We start from the raw sequence: 12,860 nt of genomic DNA on the forward strand, positions 1-12,860 counted from the left end.
CAGGGCATAATGCAGCCTCCAAAGAATATAATGTAGCCCCCTCATAGGGTATAATGCATCCCCCCATAGAATGTAATGTAGCTCCCACATAGGGTATAATGCAGTCCCCCTCATATAGTATAATTAAGCCCCCATAGAATATAATGTAGCCCCCTCATAGGGCACAATGCAGCCAACCCATAGAATATAATGTAGCCCCCTCATAGGGCATAATGCAGCCCCCAAAGAATATAGTGTAGCCCCCTCAGAGTATAATGCAGCCCCCCCATAGAATATAATATAGCCCCCTCATAGTATAATGCAGCCCCTCCTCCATAGTATTATGGCCATCAGTAATCACTGATATATATTAAAAAAAACCCTCAATGCTCACCTTTCCTCATCGTTCACCAGCTGATCCCGGCTCTGCTCTGGTCTCAGCAGCTGCACTGTGTTCTGCCCAGAAAGTTTGTGCCCGCTGCTAAAGAGAAATTAATATTCACTGCTCCCCACGCCCATTGGTTTGGAGAGGAGTGAATATTGATTCTCTTTAGTAAAGAAAACAAATATTCACTCCTCTCCACGTCCATGGGCATGGGGAGCAATGAATATTCATTTCTCTTTAGCAGTGAGCACAGGCTTTAGCCGCAGAAGCTGGCTCCTGACTTCTGTCGCTCGCTGCTCCGCATTTATAAGATTATCTCAGCACAGGAATATTTTATTTAAACACATCCAATTGTGGAAATTATTATTCTAAGATTATTTATTAAAATCTTCTTTGTGGGTAAACCCCTTTAAGTATCAAATAGGTCCGGTCGTTTAGGGGTTAATCTGCATTTTCCATTGAGCAATTACTGCCTCTGATCTTTAGCTCTTGTTGTGAGTCACTCCTCTGACTGATTACTACAGTATTTTATCAGTTACTGTTATGGAGTGCAGAGCTGTAAATGACACTTGTCCTGGAGGCAGAAAATATTCCCACTGTTATTCATCGTTGTTATGTTACTGAATTTCCACATTTTGCAACAAGAAAAAAGTGGAGAAAAGCCTTAATTACCTTCAGCTTTGTTTCTCTGAGGGGCCGGACTATCCATTGGCTTCTATTAAACCTCAGTTCAGGTGGCTTTTCATTGAATTTATCAGCCAGGATAGCGCAGTTTCTGATGCTATTCTACCCAGTAAGCACAGAAACAAGTATCCCATTAGTTTTAGGGTGCATTCCCATGGTCAGTGGACGTCCAACCCTCAGCGTCCAGATGTTACAGCATAGTGGATGTGATTTCAAGAAATCCAATGCACCCTATGTGTTCACAGACGCCCGCGGAGACGGACATACGGTGCGTCTTTCCAGACCGCAGCATGTCAATTTATCTTGCGGAGACATGAGCCTCCGCCAGATAAATTTCACCTGTACAATGTATTGGGAGTGATGATTCCTCACGGTTCAATGAGCACATGCGGAATCCCTAGCAACCAGGCAACCCCCACATGTACTCAAGCTGGCTACTAGCTGTAAATCATTCAACTGGGGCGATGAAAACGAAATCTCCGAACACTAACAAATACTCGGAGGTCACACGAGCGTGCTCGGGAAAACCAGAGCAATGAGTACACTCGCTCATCACTAGTGGTGACTTGTCTCTATTATACTTTTCCTCTATTTGTTCCACTCCTGGTTTTGACTTACAAATACTGATGTAAAATGCTAACCAAATACTGAACATGACCTTAGGATAAGTCATCAATATCAGATTGTCAGTGGTTTGACAGGCTGCAGCTCTACTAACCAGCTGTAATTAGTTCCTGCCCTCACTACACAACTCCGAACAATGTGTAGCAGCCGCTGCTGTGTATGACAGCAGCCACAAATCAAAATAATAGGCGCTGCTCTGCAGTACCTGGCAGTGGTCACTTTGTAAGGGTGTGACAGACACGGTCGTGTTCCTGCCTCTGAAGACAATAACTTAATGTTATTGTTACTTTGTTAGTTGTATATGGAGATGGCAACTCTTAGTAAGCACCTGTACACACCTGTTTTCTGTTTGGATATGCCAATCAGTCTTTTGATATTAGTATACATAGGATCTCTGACTGAGCACTCCACCCCTCAGCCTCAGGCGGTTTAAATTATAGAAAAAAATTGGAGTCCGGCTCAACAGAACTGGATTTTCCTTTTCTTTTTCAAAAGAAAATAAAGTGCATACAATAATAATTTACATGGTAAACATGAACCAATTGACGCGTTTCGACTGCACTAAGCAGTCTTACTCATGTCATGAGTCATGAGTTTTCTTTTGAAAAAAAAAAAAGAAAAGGAAAATCCAGTCCTGTTGAGCCGGACTCCAATTTTTTCTTTTTTCCTTGATGTGAGGCCAGGGCGAGGCCAGTGTCTGAGGCCCAGGTGGATGAGCATAAAGCAACTAGGTGAGTTGGAATCAAGTTTTTATAATGGTTTTAATTATAGCAGGATCCTACCTTCCTACTTATACAAATGCAGGCTTCAGCCTAGAAGGGGAATCACATTAGATAGGTTCCCAGCAACACAACGCAACATGAATCTCCTTATCATGGCTGCCGGGTTTACATGAATTGGCCAATTTATGCTTGGAGTATTCCCAATTTTTCCAATTCTCTAGTGCAGTAATGCAATGTAAATATCATATATGTTCGCTATAGAATGCTACTTTATTTGTTGGTTATGTCAGAACAATACTGGTGGCTGCTGCTGCTGCAAAGTACTTTCCGTGTGTATACATACCTAGTAACTTACTATTTTAACGTTATGTAAGCTACATTTTTTTTGCAAAGGAGGAAAACTTTAACCTTTTTTTCTAGTTTCCCAACAGTTTTAGTAGTCACGTTTAACAACCATCTGCACCACAACAATACAGATGGCTGTTGCCTTAAATTATTTATTGTCGGTGTATCTAACAAACAATGTAGAATTCTGTGTTAACTTTTTGGTGTATGGAAATAATAGTTTTATAAAAATCAAAAATGGAAACTTGGGAACATTATCCATACAATTTACTTTTTGCATACTTGTTTGACTATTCCAATTTGGCACCCATGCGCCCCACAACTATACTGTGGGCTGTTGCTGGATTTTGAGACTGTGTCTACCTCTTGGCTTTCTTTAACCAGATATTTGCACACAAATCACATAAGCCTTTCTGGTGAACCTAATGGTGAACCTTGCCTTGCTTTTGTGGTGGATTCCATAGTTTTTCAGGGTCGGTTAGATGTGGCTGGAAACCTATTTTGATAAAGGAATAAAATGTTATAATTTTGTCCAAAATGTATGTTAAACCAAAATGTGGCACTAGCAAATGTACTTGTTTCCGTAAGGAAAAATCTACGCATGTTGGCGCTGCTAGAAATTGAAATCTACCGCTTGCAGTAGATTTCTCAGATTTGGGCTAGGGTCACACCTCCGTATTTACTCTCATCCGAGAGATTTGGGCAGATTATGCTAATCATACTCTGGTCAGAGTTTTGATCATAGTGTGATCTGATTTTCCTGAAGATAAAAAAAAAAAAAAAAGGTCTCCATTCCAGTTCATGAATATTGGACTGCACTCATGTGTCATCCAAATGCAGTCCGATTTTTCCCAAAAACTCATTGACTTGCATGGTCGAGACCGATCCAAACATCGGATGCAATTCGAGCATGCTGCAATTTTTTTTTCCTTGGACAGACTGTCAGAGGAAAAAAAAAAAAAAAATTCGGACTTGGACCAACGTTCTTTTATAGGTCCATGAACAAGTGTGGGATCGCACTCAGACAGAAATACGGTCACCAAAAAAAAGTTAATGGACTGCACCTCCAAAAATTCATACGTTGATCTAATGCCGCTAGGCAAAAATATATATAACTGAACATGAGGTTCTTAGTTTAAACATTCTGATCAGATCGATCAGGGCTCATGCAGGAAATACGGTAATCTTAATGAGCCCTTACGGTGGCTCTCTAGCTCCACTTTTAACTTACCATTAGTGACTGAAAAAGTAAGAAAGTTTTGCACAAATATGGAATGTTCTACTTAAAATAACAACTTTGCAATTATATCCTCATCAGTGTGATCACAGGGAGCTGATGGGTTTCTATGACAATCCAAGTCCAAACAATGGCCTCTTTTCTCGGTAAGACTAAGGCTATGTGCACACGTAGGAAAAGAGGTGCAGAATTTTCTGCATAAAATCCGCATCTCCTGGCAGAATCAGCAGCTGCGGATTTGCCGCGGTTTTTATGCGGATTTTGTGCGGTTGTGATGCGGATTTTGTGCGGTTTTTGGCACTGCGGATTTTTATCATGGAGGGGTGCAGAAACGCTGCAGATTCGCACAAAAGAAGAGACACGCACTTCTTTGAAATCCGTAGCAATTCCGCACTGATTTTTCCGCACAGGTTTTTTTTTTTACATTGATATACATTGTACTGTACATCACAGTGCGGATCTGCAGCGTTTCTGCGCGGAAACATCCGCGGCGGATCCGCAGCAAATCCGCATCAAGTGCACACAGCCTAAGTTTTCCAGACCCGACCAGAGGATGGGCCTGATAGGCTAATGGTCAGATAATGCACTGTACAGTATTCTGATTGTACGGTGTGTTTAATGAGATCCGGGGATCACGTCTTCAAGTCCATCTGTGAAAATAATAAACATTGAACAGAAAAAAGTTTTCAAATTATAAAAAAATAATCACAATCTTGATTATAAAAAATTGATTATTTGAGGGAAAAAAACAGCCCTATGTAAAAATGACATTTGATGTCACCGCATTCATAACAACCCATACTGTAAGGCTATGTGCACATGTTGCGGATCCACAGTGTTTTTTCCGCGCAGAATTGCACCAAATCCGCAAAGGAGTGTTCAAGCAATGTTAATCAATGGGAATCCAGAATTGGTGTGCACATGTTGCGGAAAATTCCGCACTGATTTGCAGCGTTTTATTTTCCACAGCATGTCAATTCTTTTTGCGGATCCGCAGCGTTTCTGCACCCATTGACTTACAATGAGTCAGTCAAATTTGCAGCCAAACCCCAGGTGTAAAAAGGTCTGCGGATGTGCATGCCAAAAACAATGCAGAAAGGAAGGAGAAAGAGTGTGTGTGAGCGGAGAATATGTGGTGTCTGTCTGTGGGTGTCTGTCTGCGTAGCCAGGCATCGTCTGATGGGACTACTACTCCCATCCGATAATGTCTGCTGTTACATATAACAGTGGCAGCATGAGCCGATGATGGGACAGTAGTCCCATCATCCGGCGACTGTGTTCAACTGTAAAAAAAAACAACCAAAAAACAAGCAGACCGCTCTACCTGGCCTCCGGCGATACACTGACAGAAGGTAATCGCTTGCCCAGTGTATCACGGTGCCGCCGTGAGAGGTCACCGGAGTATACCAGCTGCTCAGGTCCGATTATCACTTGCAGCACTGCTGCTTGAGAAAATGCTCACGCGGCGGTGCCGTGAGAATGAACTCTGGTGAACTCTCAGTGATACACTGCAGGAGCGATTATCTTCTGTCAGTATGTCACTGGAGGTTGGGTAGAGCGGTCACATCTCCTGATGTGACTGTTCTACACGTGAGATCGCCGTGGGACACTCGGTAATTGGACTATGTTGGTCAGGGAGTATGTGTGTTAGTTTATTATTTTATTTTGTTGCAAGAGATCGAGGGATTCGGGGATTAGGTGTTCATTATGTGTGGTAAATTTAGATTCAATAAAGGAGTCTGTGTGATTATTTCAAATAAAGGACTTTATTCTGGCTGTGTCTTTATTTACCATAAAACTATAGGATTCGTAATGGATAGGTGTCTTATTGACGCTTCTCCATTACTAATTCATGGTCTTGATGTCACCTGACAATACAAAGGTGACATCAACCCCACAAATATTACCCCACTTGCCACCGCTACAGGGCAAGTGGGAAGAGCGAGGCTAAGTGCCAAAATTGGCGGATCTATAAGAGGCGCCATTTCTGGGGCAGCTAAGGGCTGATGTTTATAGCCTGGGGGGGTGCCAATATACATGGCCCCTTCCCAGCTAATTAATATCAGCCCATAGCTGTCTGCCTATCCTTTGTTGGTTCGATTTTATAGGGGGACTCCATGTCAATTTTTTTCTGGGGTTCCCCTGTAAACTAGCCAGTAAAGGCTGTTTTTTTCCTATTTTGCACCCCAAAATTTGGGGTGTGTCTTATGGTCCGGTGCATCTTATAGTCTGCAAAATACGATATACAGCTCTGGCAAAAGTTAAGAGACCACTGCAAAATTTTCAGTTTCTCTTATTTTTCTCTTTCTAGATATATTTTTTTTTTGGAAAATATACATTGTTGTTTTATTGTATAAACTACTGACAACATGTCTCCGAAATTTAAAGCTAAAAATGTATTTATTTGCAGCAAATGAGAAAGCGACAAAATAAAAAAGAAACAGTGCTTTCAGACTTAAAATAATGCAAAGAAAACAAGTTCTTACTCATGTAGAAACAACAATACTCCTGTTTTAACTCAGGAACAGTTCAGAAATCAATATTTCGTGGAATAACCATGATTTTTAAATCACAGCTTTCATGCAATTTGGCATTCTTTCCACCAGTGTTTCACACTGCTTTTGGGTGACCTTATGCCACTCCTGGTACAAAAATGTAAGCAGTTCTTTGTTTGATGGCTTGTGACTATCCATCTTCCTCTTGATTACATTCCAGAGGTTTTCAAAATGGTTCAGGTCTAGAGATTGGGCTAGCCATGACAGGGTCTTGATGTGGTGCTCATTCTTCCACCCAACGATTGACCTAGCTGTGTGGCATGGGGAATTGTCCTGCTGGAAAAACCAGCCCTCATAGTTGGGGAACATTGCCTGAGCAGAAGGAAGCAAGTGTTTTTTCAAGGATAACCTTGTATGCGGCTTTATTCATACGTCCGTTAATAAAGATTAACCTGCCCAATTCCAGCCTTGCTGAAGCATCTCCAGATCACCACCGATCCTCCACCATATTTCACAGTGGGTGCAAGCAAGACACTGTGTCTTGTACACCTCTCCAGGTCTCCGTCTAACCATTAGATGACCAGATGTTGGGCAAAACTGAACATTATACTCCTCAGAGAAGATTACCTTACTCCTGTCCTCTATGGTCCAATCCTTATGGTCTTTGGCAAACTTCAGCCTGGCTCTCCTTTGCTTCTCATTGATGAATGCCTTTTTTCTAGCTTTACCCAACTTGAGTCCTGCCTCTAGGTGCTTGTTATGAACTGTTCTTGCTGTGCATTTCACCCCAGCTGCCATTTGCCATGCCTTTTGTAGGTCACTTGATGTCATCCTGCGGTTGCTGACTGACATTCGAATAAGATGACTGTCAACCCGGTCAGTGGAGAGTCGCTTTCACCCTCTGCCGGTCTGTAGCTTTGTTGTCCCCAATGTTTGCTGCTTGACCTTGTTGTAATGGACTACAGTCTGCAAAATTTTTAAGGATGGAGGCAACATGACGCTCATTGTATCCCTCTGCTAGTAAAGCCAGAATTGAACCCTTCTTTTCCTCACTCAAGACTTTTCTTTTCAACTCATTTGACATGGTTAAAAGTTATTTTTTCACTCAAATTAATTTTGGGCTATTCCTAGCACTTTTTTACCCATCCAGCTTGACCTATTGCAAAAGGATCGTGAAGACCACAGCAGTGTTTCTTATATACTTTCCCTTGCTAAATAAGATTTGGTTCAGGTGATCACCTAATCAGAAGCACATTAAGTAGAATGAGGTGTACTCTGGTTGGAATTCAACTGACACTGGAATGGAATTGGCTGTCAGACATGTAGAGATGTTGATTTTTAGAAAACTGTGCAGTGGTCTCTTAATTTTTGCCAGAGCTATATATGCAAATTTCCTCTTCAGAGAGGAAGAGGACTAGAATTCTAGTGCCACCTATTGGAAGCAGCAATCCTAAAAGTCAATATTAACCCTTTAACCCCTTCACCACCTTGGGTTTTTCCGTTTCTGAGTTTTCGTTTTTTGTTCCCCTTCTCCCCAGAGCCATAACTATTTTAATTTTTCCGTCAATATGGCCATGTGAGGGCTTGTTTTTTGCGAGATGCGTTGTACTTTTGAACAACAGCATTGGTTCTACCACAGAGTGTACTGGAAAACAGGAAAAAAATTTCAATGCTAAAACTGACGCATCATTAGGATTCTCCAGGTCATTACAAGTTCTTAGATACCAAACATGTATCATTTTGTTTTTTTTGTCACCACAAATAATAAGAGTTTGCAAAAAAGGCGCCATTTTCCACGACCTATAGAGTCTCCATTTTTTGTGATCTCAGGCTGGGCAAGGGCTTACTTTTTGTGTTCCAAACTGACATTTTCACTGATACCATTTTGGTGCAGATACGATCTTTTGATCATCAGTTATTGCATTTTAAATGTTATGTTGCGGCAACCAAAATACCGTAATTTTGGAGTTATGATTTTTTTTTCTCATTTCCCAATCGGATTAATTCTTCTTTTTATATATTGATAGATCGGGAAATTCTGAACTCAGCAAAAACAAATATGTTTTTTTTTATCCTTTTATTTTGAATGGGTGTGATTACAATTTTTATATTTAATAGTTTTAAAAACTTTTTTTTTTATATATATGCCTTCTACTAGTTTCAATAGTCTCCATGGGAGACTAGAAGCTGCGATCATCCGATCGTCAGTGCTACTCATAACATGGTTTCAGCACTGCTGTGTGTAGCTAAAATGCTCATATGCTATGAGTGCTGGCCACTGGGCAATGACAACCACAAGGGTCTCCTGCAGACCCCGGATTGTCATGCCAACCCATCGGCAACCCGAGGTCATGTGACACGAGTGCCAATGGTCGGGATTTATGACGCGCTTCCAGTGCGATCATGTAAAATGCTGCTTTCAGATTGACAGGAGCATTTAACATGTTAACAGCCGTGGGTGGATCGCGATTCCACCTGCGACTGTTAGGAGCACATGTCAGCAGATGAAATCAGCTGACATGTGCCGGAAAAAGATGCGGGCTCATCACCAGAGCCCACATCAAACAGGGGGAGGCAACCTTGGACATACCTATAGGTCTATGGTCGGAACGGGGTTTACAAGCCCTGCCACATGACTTCGGATAAAAGCCAAAGCAGAGTCATAATTTGCAGACATGTTTTGGAATGTTGCACCTTCTCAGTGGAAAGCGTAAGATCTGATTTGGTTGTATGAGAGGCCTCTTACTGGGGTCTAAGCGGTAACGTTTCTCCTTGTGGAGAAGTGACACACCTGACAAGCCAGTGTAAGGAAACTTCTACGCTCCTCTGGGAAATTAAGTATGACAATTGTCTCTTCAGAGGTAAAGAAGACTAAAGGTACCGTCACACTAAGCGACGCTGCAGCGATAGCGACAGCAATGCCGATCGCTGCAGCGTCGCTGTGTGGTCGCTGGAGAGCTGTCACACAGACCGCTCTCCAGCGACCAGCGATGCCGAGGTCCCCGGGTAACCAGGGTAAACATCGGGTTGCTAAGCGCAGGGCCGCGCTTAGTAACCCGATGTTTACCCTGGTTACCAGCGTAAAAGTTAAAAAAACAAACAGTACATGCTCACCTGCGCGTCCCCCAGCCTCTGCATCCTGACGCTGACTGAGCTCCGGCCCTAACAGCAGAGCGGTGACGTCACCGCTGTTGCTTTCACTTTCAGTTTAGGGCCGGCGCTTTAGTGTCAGGAAGCAGAGGCTGGGGGACGCGCAGGTGAGTATGTACTGTTTGTTTTTTTAACTTTTACGCTGGTAACCAGGGTAAACATCGGGTTACTAAGCGCGGCCCTGCGCTTAGTAACCCGATGTTTACCCTGGTTACCAGTGTAAAATATCGCTGGTATCGTCGCTTTTGCTGTCAAACACGGCGATACACGGCGACCTAGCGACCAAATAATGTGCAGACCTTCTAGCAGCGACCAGCAATTTCACAGCGGGATCCAGATCGCTGCTGCGTGTCAAATACAGCGATATCGCCATCCAGGTCGCTGCAACGTCACGGATTGCTGGCGATATCGCCAAGTGTGACGGTACCTTAACTCTAGCACCACCTATTGGAAGTAGCAATCCTAAAGTCAATATCAACCCTTTAACGAGCCTTGCCACATGATTTAGGATGAATGCCAATCCAGAATCTCTGAAGAGACAATTAGCATATGTAATATCCCAGAAAATCATTGCATGACCTATAAGTCTCTTTACATTGGCATGTCACTCTCCACAAGGAGAAAGTTTACCCCCTGGAATGCAAAATATAAGTATTTAATCGCTTTCTGCTGATTTCATTGAGAATTTCACCCAACATATTTCTCCCTGCCAAGCGTAGATGACCCTCAAGTAACTGTATGCTGCAATCAAGAGTGCCCGACCTTTGAAGGTTATAAGATACCATCAAACACTGAAAGGTAGTATTATGTGGCAGCAAATGAGTTTCAGACAGGTGTCATTCGCAATCAATGTCTGAAATGTGTTTGCTAGCCAATTATTGGCTCTGGATTTGCGACTTTTTAATTCATTTTTGTAACAGTGTTTTTAATGAGGATTAGGATACTGGAACTCCCCTTTTTCCTTCTTCTTGGACAAGTCTCCAAAACTTTGGCTCATAACCTTCATCTGATAACTTGCTAAAAACGGCTCATAATAAATCACATACAATAATGTGTAACCCAATGCATTGCCCTTTTAAGTTATCATGTCATGGACAATGCATTCGAGCAGATTTCTTGCAGAATAGGAAATAAATTGCAATTTTAAAAAATCATTTTATTTCTTATTACAAATGATAAATACTTTGTTCACAAGGTTTTCTTTTCTGGACTTGCGATGATGCAAAAAAAAAAAAAAAAAAGTATCTTCATACAAAAATATCAGAACTATATTAAAATACATTATATAGAATGAAGAAGGCACACGGAGAGTCTGCAACATTTAACCCATTAACCCAGGACCAGTAAGAATGTAAAAAATAAATGACCGGCCCTTCTGATAAATGGGGGGTTAAATAATTCCCAGATGTTCACAGTTCCTTTAATACTGCTATTCTCCATAATGTCCTAGTGGAGACCTACACTTGGTATAATTGTACTTCTTCTGGGGCTTAAGAAAAAAAAAAATCATATTCGTGTTAAGGCACATAGGAGTGCTGAGAAGGTCCAGTCATTGTGCAATTAATATGGATACGTCTGTATCTTCTCAACAATAAGAGAAAAGCAAAATGTAAGGTAGATGTGCGGAGATCTACTTCTTAGAAGATCCTAAAACTTCACAGTATCAAAATGTCTTTAAGGCAAATGTACTTGCTGGATCTGAAGAAGTCGTGGTCCTATTTCATTTATGGGCACGCTGGTGTAGATAGAAGTCCTTGCAGCAGATGTGTCTAAGTCTCTTCATCCCACAGGCAAAGCTGCTTCTGGGTCACATAGAAGTGAAAGATGTAGCCTTTCTGGCAGCTGCGAATGCCACACTTGTAAGAAGTTGTCTTCCCGGATGAATCCCGAGTTTTGCAGTATTTTAGGCTACAGGGGATCCATTCCAGACTTAGACGATATGAGCACATGCAGGCTTTCCAGTCATGAGAGCAGATCTTGCAGGGGTGAAGAACGGGCAAAGAAGACGACTGAGGAAGGACCTCGAACATGGAGCCATCCACACCTTACAGGGGAGAAGGAGGCAAGGAGATGAACACATTTTTAGCTTTATTTAATTCCCCTCACACTACATAACACAGTCTATCTTAGATATGTTGAGGAGATTGAGGAGGAGAACATGCAGTTTTCTATTCTCTAGGCTTCTGCAAGGAACAAATTACTTGGCTGTCAGTGAACATATTGGTCATCTCAAAGGTACCATAGATATTCAAAAAACACATTTCAGGCTAATCTACTAGTTCAAGAGGACCTTCCACCAATTTTTCATTTTGAACTGAACACAAGTAATAGTGGCTGCAAAGTGGAATTCATTTTTATTTATTTTGCCTCTCCATTCTGGAGATACTAGCAGTCAAAGTATTTGGCACCTAATGAGATGAGTCAAGTCTCATACCATTAACTAAAAATGGGACTAATATCACTTCAGAGCGGAATTCAAATGCAAAGCCGAAGGATCTTAATTGGTATAATTGGAAATTCTTAACACACAATAGTTGTAAAAGAGCTGAGCTCAGGATGTACAACATATAATCACACAAATATGTACACAACAAAATTGATGAGGTGCTCCATGTAACCCGTGCTCAGGAAGAAAGGTTCCATCTCACCTCAGTTCTCCCGCTATGCACGGTTCTCCGCTGGATCAAAAGGACGAAGCTATACAGACTAGAAAAATCCCTCCCAGGGATTTTTCGTAGGAGTACGGTTATATATTTTTAGGATATACACTTGGTACCACCCTTCTACAGCCTCTTTCATGTTAGTGTGTCTGGTATGTGGTGACAGTTTTCACAAATACTGGAGACACTTACAGATGTAGACCCATTTAAGTGAATGGGTATGTGAACATGTCAGTGTGTTTCCACGGACCGTGTGTCCATGGGCAAAACACGCTGACATGTCAGATTTTTACTGGCAGCACAGGCCGCAAAACGTCCAGCATAGGGATGACACACTGGGAGGTCATCCATGTAATAGGTCCCGGCACCTGAGAAGCAGCGGTACAGTAAGCTCTGTTTCCCGGCACCAGGTGCTGAATACCACACTCCTCACTATCCCCTGCTCTGCTGTGGCAATCAGCACGAGCCGGGAAGAATGACGAGAGTTATATTCAAGTGAAAACAATGAGAGCAGGCTGTGGCTGATGGGACTATTATTCCCATCAGCCTACACCTGCTGCCGCTAATAACAGTGAGAGA

At 42.1% G+C, this 12,860-nt stretch overlaps 1 protein-coding gene across 1 annotated transcript in view; it reads right to left on the reverse strand.

The window, feature by feature from the left end:
• Positions 1–10,757: 10,757 nt before the first annotated feature.
• Positions 10,758–12,860, reverse strand: part of OAF (out at first homolog) — a 31,016-nt gene continuing 28,913 nt past the window's right edge. The window contains exon 5 of the mRNA XM_077250490.1: positions 10,758–11,665. Within this exon, the coding sequence (XP_077106605.1) occupies positions 11,391–11,665 (275 nt within the window). The 3' untranslated portion in view covers positions 10,758–11,390. The remainder of the gene's footprint in view (positions 11,666–12,860) is intronic.

The sequence above is a fragment of the Ranitomeya variabilis genome, chromosome 4 (genome assembly GCF_051348905.1).
Source record: "Ranitomeya variabilis isolate aRanVar5 chromosome 4, aRanVar5.hap1, whole genome shotgun sequence".
Lineage (NCBI taxonomy): Eukaryota > Metazoa > Chordata > Amphibia > Anura > Dendrobatidae > Ranitomeya > Ranitomeya variabilis.